The sequence below is a fragment of the Drosophila montana genome, unplaced genomic scaffold (genome assembly GCF_035044405.1).
Source record: "Drosophila montana isolate Dmon_TW-CO22-7 unplaced genomic scaffold, ASM3504440v1 contig_3200_1, whole genome shotgun sequence".
NCBI classification, from domain to species: Eukaryota; Metazoa; Arthropoda; class Insecta; order Diptera; family Drosophilidae; genus Drosophila; species Drosophila montana.
Genome location: NW_026998080.1, coordinates 1284083 through 1299151, shown reverse-complemented (window position 1 = coordinate 1299151; position 15069 = coordinate 1284083). Strand labels below are relative to the sequence as shown.

The 15069-nt window shown below is 42.6% G+C and overlaps 7 protein-coding genes across 8 annotated transcripts; 3 read left to right on the top strand and 4 right to left on the bottom strand.

The window, feature by feature from the left end:
* Positions 1–1123: 1123 nt before the first annotated feature.
* On the top strand, positions 1124–3297 carry Nup50 (nuclear pore complex protein Nup50). Its single transcript, XM_064687001.1, has 3 exons — positions 1124–1422; positions 1481–2754; positions 2829–3297. The coding sequence occupies exons 1-3, from the start codon at positions 1206–1208 to the stop codon at positions 3165–3167; spliced, it is 1830 nt and encodes a 609-aa protein (XP_064543071.1). The 5' UTR covers positions 1124–1205; the 3' UTR covers positions 3168–3297.
* coil (coilin) lies at positions 3172–4953 on the bottom strand. The gene is made up of 3 exons (XM_064687002.1): positions 4774–4953; positions 3478–4711; positions 3172–3422 (listed from the first exon to the last, which is right to left on the bottom strand). Exons 1-3 carry the CDS (start codon positions 4906–4908, stop codon positions 3286–3288), a joined length of 1506 nt encoding a protein of 501 aa, XP_064543072.1. The 5' UTR covers positions 4909–4953; the 3' UTR covers positions 3172–3285.
* Positions 4954–5372: 419 nt separating this feature from the next.
* Socs44A (Suppressor of Cytokine Signaling at 44A) lies at positions 5373–7113 on the top strand. Its single transcript, XM_064686269.1, has 3 exons — positions 5373–5725; positions 5855–6356; positions 6450–7113. Exons 1-3 carry the CDS (start codon positions 5551–5553, stop codon positions 6919–6921), a joined length of 1149 nt encoding a protein of 382 aa, XP_064542339.1. The 5' UTR covers positions 5373–5550; the 3' UTR covers positions 6922–7113.
* Positions 7114–7631: 518 nt separating this feature from the next.
* Positions 7632–9041, bottom strand: Pbp49 (proximal sequence element A Pbp49). Its single transcript, XM_064686268.1, has 2 exons — positions 9025–9041; positions 7632–8953 (listed from the first exon to the last, which is right to left on the bottom strand). The coding sequence occupies exon 2, from the start codon at positions 8947–8949 to the stop codon at positions 7747–7749; it is 1203 nt and encodes a 400-aa protein (XP_064542338.1). The 5' UTR covers positions 8950–8953; positions 9025–9041; the 3' UTR covers positions 7632–7746.
* A 34-nt stretch (positions 9042–9075) lies between these two features.
* Positions 9076–9638, bottom strand: LOC135431266 (uncharacterized). Its single transcript, XM_064686274.1, has 2 exons — positions 9403–9638; positions 9076–9344 (listed from the first exon to the last, which is right to left on the bottom strand). The coding sequence occupies exons 1-2, from the start codon at positions 9566–9568 to the stop codon at positions 9076–9078; spliced, it is 435 nt and encodes a 144-aa protein (XP_064542344.1). The 5' UTR covers positions 9569–9638.
* Positions 9639–9691: 53 nt separating this feature from the next.
* Pabp2 lies at positions 9692–12123 on the top strand. 2 transcript variants are annotated; one of them, XM_064686270.1, is made up of 6 exons: positions 9692–9971; positions 10186–10415; positions 10664–11065; positions 11135–11268; positions 11338–11407; positions 11873–12123. In XM_064686270.1, exons 2-5 carry the CDS (start codon positions 10317–10319, stop codon positions 11378–11380), a joined length of 678 nt encoding a protein of 225 aa, XP_064542340.1. In that variant the 5' UTR covers positions 9692–9971; positions 10186–10316; the 3' UTR covers positions 11381–11407; positions 11873–12123. The 2 variants fall into 2 exon arrangements, with proteins under 2 accessions (XP_064542340.1, XP_064542341.1); XM_064686271.1 differs by having other exon boundaries at positions 9694–9971; positions 11341–11407.
* A 645-nt stretch (positions 12124–12768) lies between these two features.
* Positions 12769–13507, bottom strand: Obp44a (Odorant-binding protein 44a). Its single transcript, XM_064686272.1, has 2 exons — positions 13354–13507; positions 12769–13289 (listed from the first exon to the last, which is right to left on the bottom strand). The coding sequence occupies exons 1-2, from the start codon at positions 13396–13398 to the stop codon at positions 12900–12902; spliced, it is 435 nt and encodes a 144-aa protein (XP_064542342.1). The 5' UTR covers positions 13399–13507; the 3' UTR covers positions 12769–12899.
* Positions 13508–15069: the final 1562 nt, after the last annotated feature.

The following is a 15069-nucleotide window of genomic DNA, read 5'->3' as shown; positions in this document are numbered from 1 at the left end:
CCCAGGCAACAACACCAAAAAAAAAAACGAGAAATGACGACTGCAAGGCAAAGCAGAAATACGACGCGGACACGAATGTGTTTTGTGTGCCGTTTTTGAGTTGTAGCAGCAGACGGCACAGCTGCTGCTGCTGCGGGCAACAATAAAGGATCACACGACGAGGCAACAGGAATAAACAGGATAACAACGACAACGTTTACGATGCCTTCGCTTCGTGTTTAGTGTGCGTCCCCGCGAGTATGTGATTGTTTGTGCGTGAGCTTGTACGTTTGTATTGGTATTGGTGTAGGCACGTACGTCTGTATGAGAGCACCTATACTCTCTTCCTTCTGCATCAATTTTCACGTTACTCCTTTTGATTTTGTACACTTTCACACACGCTGCCGTTGCACATTTGATTTACGCACACATTTTTTGTTGTTTGCCGTACAATTTTTTAGGCGCGCCACCTGATCGCCTCATCTTGCAGCAAAATTCGAGTCGCAGTCGCAGTCGAAGCGCAATTAATGTTACAGTAGTAGAGAAATGCGCCGCGCATATTTACACACAACAACTGTTTGTCACATTGCTAACACTCATCAATTATTGGTAACAATTGGGCATAGTTTCTGGCGATTTTTAAATTTGGTTACGACGAGCCCAGGCCGGAGTAAAATTAAATATTATTAATATTGCAATTTTTGCTGCTCTGCTGGCGTCGTCGTCGTCGCGTACAATGTAGCAGTGTTGTCCATACTTTATGTTCAGGAAAGTACTAAATATGCCTAAAATATAAAAATCGTACAGCCAGCACAGTGGCTATGAGTTTGAGGGCTGGATACTCAAAAAGTTGTTGAACAACGCTGGTTCGCAAATGGATAGATCCCAAAGAAGTGTTTATATAAGGCATTTTAAAACAATACCTCTGAAATAATACATTTTGAAGCTTTTTTTATACATTTTTTGCTTATTCACATAAATAACGCCTCAATAGTTTGTTACACAACCAGTAACTAATAAATAAATAAAATTTAGACTCAAATTGCAAGAACGAATCGCGGCATACCTGCCCTGAACTGGCTAAATAGAACTGGAACAAAATAGTTCAATTACTCAGTTCCGTAAACTCGTTTGTGTTCACTCAGTTCTGAACAAACGAGCACTGCAATATATTTCCTTTTTGCTTCTGAAACATACATATATATTTTTGACTTTAATTATAACAAATGGCTGGTAAACGGCAAGCTACATCAAATCTGAACCACGATAACTGGGATCAAGAGGATGAGCCAGAGGAGCGCGGCACATTCCGAACGGCGCCGCCGGAAGAACTAAAAGCACGCGTTATCAAGAAGGCAACAAGGCGCAAGGCGACTATCGGCGCAGCAGACGCCGACGATGCCGGCGACAGTCCCGGCAGAAGTGTATTTAGCGGGTTTTCAGGTGCGTTCAAGTTATTCAAAGTGGGTTTGTTTCATTGATAACACTTGTTTGCATTTAGGTTTTGGCAAGCCTGCAGCAGCCGCAGCCGCCGGCACTCCGTTTGCATTCCTGTCTAACTTGCCGGCTGCGGCTGCTACTGCAAAGTTCGCTGAGAGCTCCCCAAAGCCAAGCACGAGCATCAGCACCGCCAAGGATGATGTAGCAATAACACCACCACCAGCCAAACGATTAACAGTTGAAGCAAATATAAAGAATGATTTAACAAGCAACTCCCTGTCCAGCACCAGCACAACTCGACCAGTCGCAACTACTTCCATATTTGGCAATACATCAGCTAACGATGCAGCAACAACGTTTCCCAAAACACCCGTCTCGATGTTCAAGTCAGCGGTGCCCGCGGAGAAGACAACAGCGGGCAATGCAATCACCGCTTCATTGGAATATCGCGATAATGTGGCTGAATTGAACATGGCCGTGATGAAATTCCTGCAAGAGCATATGGACAAGAATCCATATTGTTTACTGAGCCCAGTATTCGACAGCTACGACAAGTACGCAAAGGAGTTGCGGCAGAAGGATGAAGCCAAAAGTAATGCCACGTCAAGCCTGACCAAGACTCCTTCTCCAACAACGAAAGCTGAAACAACAACCGCAATCACAACAACAGCAGTTGTAGCACCAACAACAACAGCAGTAACACCAAAACTGCCAACAATAACGCCAGCAGCAGCGACAGTTACAACGGCCGCACCTGCTACTGGCTTCTTCTTTGGCAAACCCACCACAACGACTGCCACCGAAACCACTTCACCGTCCTTGTCCTTTGGCAAAAAGCCAAATTGCACAATTACCAGTGGCGGCAGCACAACCACGGTCACGGCGCCGCTATTTTCCTTTGGCAATATACAAAAGCCAAGCACCACACCAACCAAGTCTGAGGCAACGTCCAGCACAGCTTCGCCGGCCAGCATTTTCAGTTTTGGGATCAAACCGGCAACGGCTGCGAGCAACAAAGCGGATTCACCCAAGCAGGGCTTCTTCTTTGGCGGCCAAGAAGCAGCTGCGGCTGCTCCGGCCACCTCGCCGCCAAAAACAAACGGTTTCAGTTTCGGCTTGAAGTCAGATGATAAGCCGTCCACGTCGGTCTTTACCGGTTTCGGCAAGCCTGCCGGCGAGACAAAATTGCCAGCTCCCAGCTCTGGATTCTCCTTTACAAGTGGCGCAACGCCGTTTTCCTTCGGCAATGTGAAGCCGCCGACAGCCAGCGAAAGTGCTGAAACCAATGCAGATAACGAAGACGAGGATAGGCCGCCCGTGGTTGAATTCAACAAGGTAAAGTTCGACACTTTCAGGTAGTTTACGAGCTAGCTTAACGAGTATTAATCCCTTTTTATAACACCATTCAGGTCGTTGAGGACGATGCCATATTCTCGAAACGCTGCAAGGTGTTTGTGAAAAAGGACAAGGATTTTGTTGATCGCGGCGTGGGCACATTGTATTTGAAGCCCGTCAAGGATACGAAGAAAACACAGATGCTGGTGCGTGCCGATACCAATCTGGGCAATATATTGGTCAATCTGATACTAACCGATGGTCTGCCATGCCAGCGCATGGGCAAAAACAATGTCATGATGGTATGCATACCCACGCCAGAAGAGCCCAAGGCATTGTCCATGCTGCTGCGCGTAAAGACCGGCGAAGAGGCCGACGAGCTATTGGAGCAAATTAAAAAGCATACAGTCTGAAACATTCACTAGATGAGGATATTTGAACTCGTACACATTTATGTTATTTGATCGTTTACATAAACAAATTATGAAAATACAAACGCATGAAAATGTAAGGAAAAACAATAAACCCCTGTTAATCCACAGAGGCCACAACGACCTTAGCATCGATTAGCTCTCTGAAGTTAACAGTTAAAGCGCGCGCCGCGGCATCCGAGTCATCCAAGCAGCTGGAATATTGGTGCAGTATGTGACGAATACCGTTTGGACATGCTGTAATTAATTAAATTAAAAAAGGCTGTCTTTAGGCCTTTTAGCAATTACATACCGATGATGGCAATGGTCATAGTTCTCGTGCGACGATTGATATAGTTACAGGTGCCAGCTATGTAGTTGGTGTTCGCAGCAGGCTGTTGTGCGTTTTTTGATTTGGCCAGCTTAAATATGACAGTTTCCCCCACATTCGGTAGATTCGTTAGGGGCGCCGCATTCTTCAACATGTCCGCAATAATATCCAATGTCTCATCCTTTTTCACAGGCACTGGCTGTACATCCGAGTCTGAGTCATCTATATTTGTATCATCCAGCACCATAACATCGTCCTCCGAGTCCGAGTCTAATAAGCTCTGCGTTGGCTCCTCGGCAATCGAGTTATCCTGCAGCTCTGGGCCATCTTGCTCTTCCTGAGAGCGTTCTGGACTAAGCTGGGGCGGCGTAGCTGGCTTTGTTTCCTCTTGTTCCACTTCTTCTTGTTCTACTTCACCTCCCTCTACAACTTCGGCTGATATGACTGCCTCCAACGGTTCTAACTCCAATTGTACATTTTCCTTTGGTGCGGCCAGCGCCATGCTTAACTTTGTTGCAGGGATTACAATTTCTTCTATGATTTTAATGGGTTCTGACTTGCGTGGTAGCTTTAAGACGCGCCCCGAATTACAGTCCAGCTCCATCAGCAGGCTACGAAATTCAACTTCCTGCACCACTGGCTCAACCCGACAGCTCGTCTCCACAGCCGTGATAACTTCTGGCTCGTTTTCCTCCTCTTCATTATTGTTGTATATTATGTGATTATTAGAGTTATTTTGCTTCTTAATGCTACTGAGATTCTTTGGTTGGTTTGGCGTGCTGGGCGCAGTACCTGTGACTGCCGATTTATTATGCTCTATACAGCTGATCTCCGGCGCTTTTGGTTCCTCTTCAAATGATTCAATCACGCGCTTAGACTTATTTCCTTTAACACTTTTCTCACTGTTCCCATTTGTCGCATTTATATTCACTGCGGGATCTGCAAATGTTGTTTCATTTTTTGTAACATTTTTGCACTTTGATCGCTTGGGTAGATTTGGTGTGGAGCTTATTAATTCTATTTCCGATTCAGCCGATCGATTTTTCCGCTTTTTGGTAGTTTCGGCAAAACACGAGGGGTCCTCTACCCCATCCCTAGAACTTTTGCTGGCCACATCGAGCTGAAAGGCTTTTAGCGACTGCGCTGATTTGATTACTTTGATGGACTCCTTTGGTGGCACATAGCATCCATCGTTGGTCAACAGGCTTATGTCCTTCTATAAGAAATTAATTGAGATAAATATTGATTCCAATAGCCTGCAACTGACACTGAACATACCAGGTAGAACAGCTTCTGGATGTGATCTTGTAATTCCTTGACATTCTCCCATGTTACATCAACCAACACCAAAGAGCAGCTGCGTGCATCACTGAAGTAGTTGGATAGATCCACTTTTATAGGAAAATTGTGCATTCTAAAATTGTTGTACACAGGTTTAAAAGCGCATACAAACGGGCGTGTGTACACACTGGGCTATCGGTGGCATATCGATAATAAATATTTATCGAGTAACGATTTCTTCAATATACCTTTAGCAAATACATATTCTTAAAAAATGGCACAAATACATACCTTTTATGCTCGTTACTCACTTGTTTCAATAGTAAGTCCCCAAATCACTTCCAACACATCCCTTCACAATCGCAATTAATGAAACATCAAATTCAGAAGGATTTACTTGAATTGGTGAGAAGCGCGTAGAACGGCGTTATCGAGCGATTAATAGAGTCAAGATGAATGAGACTAGGAGACCTAATTATTTATTTTATATTACTACACTTATAAATGTTTGTTTGTTTAAGAACAATGTACAGGGTACCAACTAGTTGAGTACACGCGAATCGTGCATTTGTACTTGCTAAAAGTATCGATATATTTAACATCCCTCGCAGCGAGCCCTATCTACTTCTTGTATACTACTCCAACGAAAACGAAAACAAATAGTTTCTTATCACATTGAATTTAAGTTTAGTCATCCGAATATCTACCACGGCTAATTATGTGATATATACACAAAAATAACAACCCAAAGACTCGCGCGCGAAAACTGATAATATGAGTAACGGCGAGAATAGGACAAAATCACGAAGCCAAAACCAAGGCCAAGGTGCTGCTGATGGCAATGCGAGTGGGAGTTCAGCAGCGCCCACGGCGATCGGGTCCACAGAACGGAATCGACCCAGCAATGCAGCCAGCCAGGGAATGCTAGCTGCCGGCAGCTCGGAACAGAGTATGTACATTTTTTTTGATACCACTCAACTGGAAAATTGGTCCAAATCTTAGCTAAACAGCGGGCTCTTTGCACACGCTCATTGCCCAAATGCCCTTTGCTAATTCCGTGCCTTAACCCCTTATTCAGGCACTGCAACAACATCTGCGTCGAAGGAGAAGCGCAGCTGGTTCCATTCGCTGACCAGACGCAAGAAGTCGGATTCAGCGCTGGCCAGCTCGAGTTCAACAGTTGCCGTCGGCACGCATTCGGTGCAGCTACAAAACAACAACAATGAGCCGATTGCCGGGGCCATAGAGGCTAGCTCCAGCACAGCTGCATCCGTTAGCAACAGCAGCAGCCTCGGCGGAGCTCTGCGCAAGCGTAAGGACAAGAAGAATATGTTCTCGCGTATACGCAAGAAGATGGGGCTGGGCCTGAGCGCCCTGCGCAACTGGCACTCCATGGGCGATGATTGCGATTGCGATGGCGGCACCACAGATGCAATGTACGAGTTTCTGGCGCCGCCCATACGCGTGGAGCCCTCGTTACCATTCACGCATGATTATAAGCGATTCATACGAAAAAAGTGGATGGAGCGACAGGATACGCCAAACGAGGTCATGTACAAGGCCTGCTTGGAAATGCTCAAGTATGTATAAACGTGTTCCAACTATGAGTCATTTACCTGATGACGAATTGTCTTTCTTTCTTTATGTCTTTCAATATTTCCTTGTTGTTGCAGTCAAGTTTGGTACTGGGGCGAGATTTCGCGTCGCGATTCCCAGCGCCAGCTGAGCGATAAGCCCACCGGCTCGTTTTTGGTACGAGATTCGGAAACGAGCGGCTCTCAATTTACGCTCAGCTTTCGCATTGTGAACGTCACGTTGCATTATCGTCTGGAGTATCGAGATGAGTTTTGGCACTTTGAGGAATTGAAATACGAGTCGATTGTTGATATGATTAAGGACATTCTGCATCGCTGCACAAATGATAATTTCGTGTGCTTTGTTAAGGTGCCGAACGAAATGCAGCCACCCTTTCCAGTGATACTCAAGTATCCATTAAGTCGTTACTTAAACATGCCCAAACTGCAGGATCTGTGTCGGCGTGTGCTGCAGAGTCAAATGACCGTTGCTGAGCTGGCCCAGCTGCCAGTGCCAGCCCAAATGCTGGAATATCTATCCGTTGAGCGTGAATTGGTATTTCAAAGCTAGGCGCATGGCCGGTGCCTGGTATTAGCTTTAAATCCTAGTGAAGAGCACAGTCTAAGAAACCAAAGAGGTTAAGAGGCAGCTACACAGTTAACGGCACTGCCAGAAGTTAAATATATATATATATATATACTATAGATTGAATTGGAATTGCTCGATCCGGATCTTAATCTTGAGAGCAAACATAAACACAAACACACACACACTTACAGGCCATAGTAAAAGCGACGAGTGTTTCAATGCATTTTTACACTCTCACGCACACACACACACACACACACAGAATTAAACACGCACAAACGAAAAATTGATACTATATAGTATATACATATATATGTGCATATTTATATATATGCATGTTTTTAATCTATAACTGTAATAAGTATATTTGTATTCATATATATACATATAGAATACACATATGTTATTGGCCAAAATTAGTCTATTATCTCGTTTTCCATTGGTCTTGGTCAAAGTCTGTACACCTAATTGATATTAATACTAATTTGTATTACATATACAATATGTATGTGAAGCTCCCTAAAAACAAAGTATTTGTATACATCAACGTAAACTCAAGATATTTGTGTTATATATATATATGTATATATATATACATTTACGTGCATTTGATTCCTAATGTCAAACTAACTTTTGCTATTATACTAAATATACGTATATAGATCACTTAAACTGGGCAGCAAATGTTTAACTATTGTTACAACGTGTATTGACATTTATTTAACACAAACAGTATGTATAATTTATGTTTGAATATATTTTATCAAAATAAAATTAAATTAAACTATATTATGTATGTGCCTATAATTAATTGAGCTCATCCAAATCCAAACTATCCTCGCTGCTACTATTTACGTCCAGTACTTCCTGCGGCTGGCATTCTGACTCCTCATCGGGACGCTCCATGTGCGCGTATATGCGATAGGCCTTAAACTGACCCACTTTTTGCCCATTAACGTAGTTGAAGCTATAGTAACAAGTGCGACATAGATATGAAGGATCATGCAATTGCCTACGAGACTGCTCCACAATGAAATGATAGCCACGCAGGCCGCACATGTAGCAGGCACGTCTATTGAAAGTGTTGAAGGAGCGCAAAAAGGGATATAGACTGCGATCGAGATATTTGCTGTGAGGTCTTAATACTTCCACCTGGGAGAAGACAAACAAGTGCTCGCAGTTGCCATGATGTAGATATTGCATTGGTGCACCCAGGCTAACAGTAAGATCTATGAAACGTGTTGCCTCCATGGAAGCCACCTTAAACTCTTCATCCTGTACGCCCTGTGCGGTGCACGCCCAATTGAGCACCGTTTGGGAGTAGTCACAATTGTTGGGATTGCGTGTATCATTGTAGAATGTTCCATTTATAAAGAAGTAGCCGGGATTTGTCTCCAGCACAGGCAGAGGAGCTTCGGGTTCCTTGCTAATATCTACGAATCGCTTGCCATTACATATGCAGGAGATTTTGTCGCGCAGCTCGCTCAGATAATTGTTTCCCAGACAGATGAACTCTTCGGCAAAAACAGGTCGCTCCAGCTTAAAGCCACGATGTGCAGCACGCGGTGGCCTATAAAAACGCACTGTTAGCTCCAGCTCAAATTGCTCAAGCGTCCACAACATGGACAAATCGCCATTGCCAGATGATTCGGCAATCAGACGGTGACTATATTGTGTGCGCGTAAAGGGATTCCGTCGAGATTTGGCCTTATGCTCGTTTATGGCTGTGTATGTCTTCGGCACATATTGATCCATTTGGGGCTTTGTCACGTTGGGACGTTGTATTTCAGCGCCTGGTTCGAATGTGTTGACCACGTTGTCGTCCGGTGCGCTAAGCAACTGCAAAGAGCAGCTCGCCGCCACATCCGGCGAAACGGGTGGTTTAGCCACAAAATAGAAGGGTTCATTGTTTAGGGGTTTCTCAACTGGATTGGCTATTTTCTGGGAATATTCATCAAGGAACTGACGGAGGTTTATAGATGGCTGTGGTGGCTCGAGCACGTTTTCCATATTGCTGCAAGAAATTAACAACGATTATTGACAGGAAGATTTCCTTTGCAGTAGAGATGGACGCGTGTTACGCACGATTATGCTTTGGCACACGTTCCATCACTAATAAAAACATACGGGGGGTTTCTAGTCGTCAAATAGGTCTATCGCTTCCTTATAGGTTATATTCAGCTTTAGGGTTGGTGGCTTTGTTTCAGCTTGTTGGGGTTCCTCTTCTGGTTTAATATCTTGTGGCTGACCCTCGATGTAAACCCGGTCGAAACTGATGACTTTTTCGGATTTATTCACGTACTTATATTGCTGTCGGCACACTGGCTCATAAAGTGGATCTCCGAATACGCTGTTGGTGTCTTTTTCGAAAAACACATTTGTGCCCATTGCCATATCATACGAACCTGCAAGAGTACAATTGTTAATAGTCATATTCAGTTTGCTGTGGTCCACATGCTGCACCTTTGAAAATGTTGCCATTGATCTCGGCCATGGGCGTGTCGCTCTCAATAGCAATTATTCGGATGGCAGCATCCTCGTGCTTCAGTTGATGCGGTGCCAAATGGTTTTTAAAGTCTGCATACACCAAATATTCGGTTTCTTCGTATTCCGAGTCAGAATCGCTCATGGTAATAGCAGCTGAGCACTAATATGGCAACCTAACGCAGACTGTCTGTAATCGATAACTGTCTGCAATCGATAACTGTCAAGCTAAACGATTATTTCACAGTATCGTCTCTAAAACCGAGGCGAATATATTTTCGCTGCGTTTTTTTGCGTTGACAAAATTTGTTTCTGTGAAAAAAGTGTCGGACTGTTGTAAATACAGGAATATTATTAAATTTTACTGCTGCTGTTAGTGCCCGAAAGTGTGAAGTAGAATAAATCAAAAAACAGCTCAAGCGCAAATTATCAAAATTAATATTAAGACACACTTTCGTTAGTTGGTAGCGTGTGGATTATCATTAGGCAGCGGCCATTTTGAGCGAACGCAGAAACGTCAGCAGCAGCGCCTTGCCTTGTATTTTGACGTAAGTGCTGGTAAAATAATAACTCAATGCGTATAAATGTGTGCCCCCATCAATGTATGATGCATATAATTTGCAACGTATTTATTGATGATTAAAATGCAAAAAATAGCGCCAAATTAAGACACGTACATTTTTATCAGACCCGACTCTCTTTGAGCAGGCTTTATTAATCGTATTTTGGCGTGCTCTTCCACCAAACACGTTCTCTTTACAGTGAATCACGATAACGATAAGTACCACAGTGCCGCAGTAAGCTTTTACGCGACAAAAGTTAAGCTTAGTAAACATAAACAAAAAACACCAAAGTTCAAAAGAGCCAAACCACAAATCAATCTAAGAACTATAATGGCCGATGAAGATATTACTTTAAATGAGGATCAGCTCTTGGAGTCGCTGGAGGAGACAAACGGCGAACAGGAGACTGAAATTGTGACTGAAACAGAGGTAAGTGTGAGAAGCCAAGCCAAACCAGTTTCCATTTCGCCTTGAATGCAAAAGCACACTGAAATTCGCGGAAAAAGCTTTTTTTATGCGCAAAGCTCACGACACAAAGCGGCAGCCATTTTCGAAGCGTCGTCTCTCAATCACCATAACTCCAGTCGGCTAAAGCAACGCATTCTGGGCATAACTTTGCATAACTTAATAATAATAAATAAATAACCAAATTTTCAAATTTCAATTGAATACTTAAGGAGGAGGGCAGCATGCAGATCGATCCTGAACTGGAGGCCATTAAGGCACGCGTCAAAGAGATGGAGGAGGAGGCTGAAAAAATAAAGCAAATGCAATCAGAGGTAGACAAACAAATGGCTGGCGGTTCAACAACCGGTTTGGCCACGGTGCCGCTTTCACTTGAAGAGAAACAGGAGATTGACACAAGGTCCGTGTATGTGGGCAATGTGGACTATGGTGCATCTGCCGAGGAGCTGGAGGCACATTTCCATGGTTGCGGCACCATAAATCGTGTTACCATACTATGCAATAAGGCTGACGGACATCCCAAGGGTTTTGCCTACATTGAGTTTGGCTCCAAGGAGTACGTGGAAACGGCACTGGCCATGAACGAAACCCTCTTCCGGGGACGTCAAATTAAGGTGCAGTCACTTAATCTCCTATAATCCATTGTCCATGTGAACTAACTCTTCATATTTTGTGTCACGCAGGTCATGTCGAAGCGTACCAACCGACCGGGACTCTCCACAACAAATCGCTTCGCGCGTGGCAGCTTCCGTGGCCGAGGAGCACGCGTGTCCCGTGCCTGCTGTCACTCCACTTTTCGTGGCGCTCGACGCGCAATGTAAGGCAGCTAGCATAGATTTGTCATTCTGTTGGTGCTTGGCTAATTCCGGTCTGTCTTTCGTTTCAGAAGAGGTTACCGCGGTCGCGCCAATTATTATGCGCCGTATTGATTATTGTGTTCATAATTTTATAGTAAGGTAAGTTGACTGAACAAAACCATAAATAGTCTGCGGGCATATGCCTTGTGAGATGTTTTTGATATTTAACATAGCGTATGCCCATTGTGCAAAGCCCATTTGTATATAATCAGTCCGCTTCCATTGCCAAAGTGCAGCAAAAACCCCAATTGTATCGGTTTAAAACCGTCCGCCTGTGATTTAGTTAGTTCTAACTCACGTATAATGCACATGGACGCTTTTGCTGTTAAAGCTTAATGTTTGGGGTATATGTACATAAAGCTTTTTAGGAGAAACTGCACTAATACTTGTACATTTTAACCCATACACGTGTACGTGTTTGTCAACAATAATCCGTACTTGTCATTTTGGCCATGTGCCTTATCCGTCTGTCTATATCTAAAACCAAGAACGGGGCACTTCAATAACAAATATTTAATTTTATTTTTAACACATTTCTTTAATCCAATCAATATTTGATTTCAGATTTTTTTAATATATAATTTCAAAAAACATTTTATTGCCAAAACTTCTTTGCTAATAAATACAAAAATAAAAAAGAATGCAAGAGTACGCCAACAAAAAAAAATATGCATAGAAATAATAAAAAAATATCAACTGCACCAACGAAAAAAATTTCTAAAAAAGGCGCAAAAAAGATGAAACCAATAAAATGAAAATCAACAAGGAAAAGATTTAAAAAAAAAACGTACTTGGCTATAATGTTTTTTGAAGCACCCAACACCACAAACACCCCCTTATCACACTTTTTAATTTTTCAAAATAAAAAAATAAAATAATTATATATATTTATATATATAAACTGCAAAACTTAAAAAAAGATGAGAAACAGTTGGTAAAAAATATATGTTTAAAAAAGAAGACAAACAAAAGCAGCATAAAAAATAAAACAAAGAAAAGAAGTTCTAAAGATGGCAAAAATAAAAAGAGGATAAAAAGAATGTAAAAAAAATGTTGAAAAAAGAGCAGACAAGGAAAAGATGAAAACACCACAAAATAAAAAAAAAATATAATAAAGAAATCCCAAGATAATTTTAAAATCTTGTTCATGTATTCGAAAAAAATAACATATATACATAATAGTATACAAGAAAATTGATAATATCGAAAAGATGAAGAAATATAAACGAATTAAACAACTTTTCTATGCCTTTCCTTTGGGTGGGAGAAGGTTGGGAGAGAGAGAGAGAGCGAGAAAGAGAGAGAGAGAGAGAGAGAGCTGGGAGAAAGAGCTGGCGGCGAGGCAACAATTGAATTCCGAGTTCCCGGCATTATTTATGGTTTGCATAACTAAGCATTATATAATATATATATATTAACTATATAGCATGTGTTTCCCAAACAGAAAATTCAAAATAAAATAAACTTGGCATTAACGCACGCTATTATACGGGTTTTATTTCAATTAAACAAAGTGCAGGAATCCAAAAAATTTATGCAACATTCAAATGATGATCCTCGATTGCTCGACGGGATGCCAGATGGACAACGCTTAGTTCTTCTTCTGGATGGCAGCCTGTACCAGTGGCAGGTTCTTGCTCAGGAAACACTTGAAGCCGCGATAGGCCCAGGCGTTGGGTGTCGACTTCTGTTCGTTCTTGTCGGCGCACTTCTCGATGTCAGCCTTCAGGAGGGTCTTGTCCTCACGGCCCTGGCCCAGCTGGGCGACCAGGTTATCAACCTTGAAACCCTTGGCATCCTCGAACAGATCGAATTTATTGAAAATGCATTTAATGTAGCTGCGTGTGATCTCGTCGTCGGGATACTCGAAGGTCTTGTATTTGGCAACCAGCGCCTCGGTCACTTTGTTCGACTCGGCGCACTCCTTGCGCACCTTCTGCAGATCCTCGGCGGTGCGGACCTTGTACTCGCCAGCGGAGGCCTGCACGACGTATGTGAAAGATTAGAGTAACTAAATGCTGCCCGGGCTAACGAGGCACACTTACCAGGCCAATCAAGGCGCAAAGGAGAATGGCAACGGCGTTCTTCATAATTGCAGGATTAGTTTTTTTTTTATTTTAGTTTATATTGAAATCAGGCAACTTGCTTTGCTGTGTATGGCACCGGAGTGAAAACTAATGATTGACTGCCGTGGTGCTCTGGCTTTTATACCTTCCATTTGGGGGCATGCTTCGGCCGGAGCCGACGCGAGTCGTCGCCAGACGGGCGGAGGGGGGCCGCACATCGGCTTCAATTGAGTCGCCGTTTTGTTCGCTACGTGCAATTTAAATTTGATATGGAAAATTTAACTCGCCTTTAAAGTCGTACGTTTATTTTATTTTTTTTTTAAGTACTTAACTAAGGCACAGATTAATTTAAGTTATTTGTTTTTTGATTCTGGTACATATGTAAATATAGTTTACAGTACTTGGAATCGTAATTTTTCTGTTATTGCGCTTGGAATAAATTGTCCATTAGCTTGACCTTTGCTATGGCATTATTATAATCAGCCAAATCTGCGGCGATCTCATTGAGGAGCACAAATTCCAAGAGCTAGATAAACCAATGGAGCTCTTATTGCCCTTGCGATAAGTAAAAACATGTTTAAATAATAAATTAAAATCCTTAATTAAACAATTTTATTTTAAAACAGTTGTGAACCAAGGTCCGAGCAAGATCTCAGGCAAAGTCCAGGGAAGCTGCAAATAGCTCGCTCTACGAGAACTAACTGAGGTGCTTCAGGATCTACAGTAGACTGTTGCTTCGGGCTGGCATTAGAGTAACCTTCTCCGTGCCCTTACTCCTGGCAAATTGCCTTGGGCTTGGTTTCTCTGGCTACTATTATATTCCGTCTAAATCCCTGGCACTTTCGTCTTGTCTGGTCAGCCTGCACATTAACGGAGTCTTCCTGCTATCACGACCCGAATCTTGGCTATACGTCTTCGAAGTGATCCGAGCAAGCGAATATTTTTGTTCGTCTCGCAGCCTTGTCAAACATATGTACATTAAGATTAAGTTAATTAATACTATTATTTAAGCTAAACCAATCTGGTATGCAATAGGTATTCATATCCAATTAAAATGCTATACAACATGTGTTTGGATTTTGAAAATAAACAAGCTATATATTTAATTATAATTAGAAATGTATTACTAAAATTCCACTTTCGCTTAGCATTTAGCGGGCAATAGAGTATGAGCTAGTCGGTATAGCGCCTGTTTAACACATTTTAATGGATATCTGTGTTCTGCATCAGGTTAGCTATATGCTCGAAACGCTAAGACCCAAAATAGGGACAGCAGGAAACCCTTCTATTGTATAAACAGAGACTTAAATTGGTGAGGAAAGGATTTCAAGTAAATCTCTCACTTCTGTTACTCAGAGCTGGACAAGGGCAGAGGAAGTTTCAACATGTCTCTTCGTTTAAATAATGCTTAGTTTTTTTTTGTAGCTGCGCCTCTGATAATGTACGCCTATTAGTCGGCACTTAAGCCGTAGCACTCCCTAGTCTCTGCCGCTTTGTATGCTAATGAAGATGATCATCATGATGATGATGATGATGAGCATGCTGCTGCTGCTGCTGCTGCAGTTGTTGTTTGGCTGGGCTGCTGTGATTTAAATGAGCATTAATTGAATTGGCAAAAATTACGTTGACAAATACATGCCCTCATGTGTCTGCCGAGCGTACATTTGAGTCCACCTACCCAACCTCCTCCCCCCC

Excerpts from the sequence above, each read along its gene's own strand:
- Obp44a (XM_064686272.1), bottom strand. The coding sequence starts at position 13,398 with ATGAAGAACGCCGTTGCCATTCTCCTTTGCGCCTTGATTGGCCTG. Across the intron at positions 13,290-13,353 it reads TTTGCGCCTTGATTGGCCTG|GCCTCCGCTGGCGAGTACAA; the intron begins GTAAGTGTGCCT and ends TACGTCGTGCAG.
- Nup50 (XM_064687001.1), top strand. The coding sequence starts at position 1,206 with ATGGCTGGTAAACGGCAAGCTACATCAAATCTGAACCACGATAACTGG. Across the intron at positions 1,423-1,480 it reads TGTATTTAGCGGGTTTTCAG|GTTTTGGCAAGCCTGCAGCA; the intron begins GTGCGTTCAAGT and ends GTTTGCATTTAG. Across the intron at positions 2,755-2,828 it reads CCGTGGTTGAATTCAACAAG|GTCGTTGAGGACGATGCCAT; the intron begins GTAAAGTTCGAC and ends AACACCATTCAG.
- Pbp49 (XM_064686268.1), bottom strand. The coding sequence starts at position 8,949 with ATGGAAAACGTGCTCGAGCCACCACAGCCATCTATAAACCTCCGTCAG.
- Pabp2 (XM_064686270.1), top strand. The coding sequence starts at position 10,317 with ATGGCCGATGAAGATATTACTTTAAATGAGGATCAGCTCTTGGAGTCG. Across the intron at positions 11,066-11,134 it reads TCCGGGGACGTCAAATTAAG|GTCATGTCGAAGCGTACCAA; the intron begins GTGCAGTCACTT and ends TGTGTCACGCAG. Across the intron at positions 11,269-11,337 it reads CGTGGCGCTCGACGCGCAAT|AAGAGGTTACCGCGGTCGCG; the intron begins GTAAGGCAGCTA and ends CTTTCGTTTCAG.
- coil (XM_064687002.1), bottom strand. The coding sequence starts at position 4,908 with ATGCACAATTTTCCTATAAAAGTGGATCTATCCAACTACTTCAGTGAT. Across the intron at positions 4,712-4,773 it reads TCCAGAAGCTGTTCTACCTG|AAGGACATAAGCCTGTTGAC; the intron begins GTATGTTCAGTG and ends AATTTCTTATAG. Across the intron at positions 3,423-3,477 it reads TATGACCATTGCCATCATCG|CATGTCCAAACGGTATTCGT; the intron begins GTATGTAATTGC and ends AATTAATTACAG.
- LOC135431266 (XM_064686274.1), bottom strand. The coding sequence starts at position 9,568 with ATGAGCGATTCTGACTCGGAATACGAAGAAACCGAATATTTGGTGTAT. Across the intron at positions 9,345-9,402 it reads CAATGGCAACATTTTCAAAG|GTTCGTATGATATGGCAATG; the intron begins GTGCAGCATGTG and ends GTACTCTTGCAG.
- Socs44A (XM_064686269.1), top strand. The coding sequence starts at position 5,551 with ATGAGTAACGGCGAGAATAGGACAAAATCACGAAGCCAAAACCAAGGC. Across the intron at positions 5,726-5,854 it reads TGCCGGCAGCTCGGAACAGA|GCACTGCAACAACATCTGCG; the intron begins GTATGTACATTT and ends CCCCTTATTCAG. Across the intron at positions 6,357-6,449 it reads GCCTGCTTGGAAATGCTCAA|TCAAGTTTGGTACTGGGGCG; the intron begins GTATGTATAAAC and ends TTGTTGTTGCAG.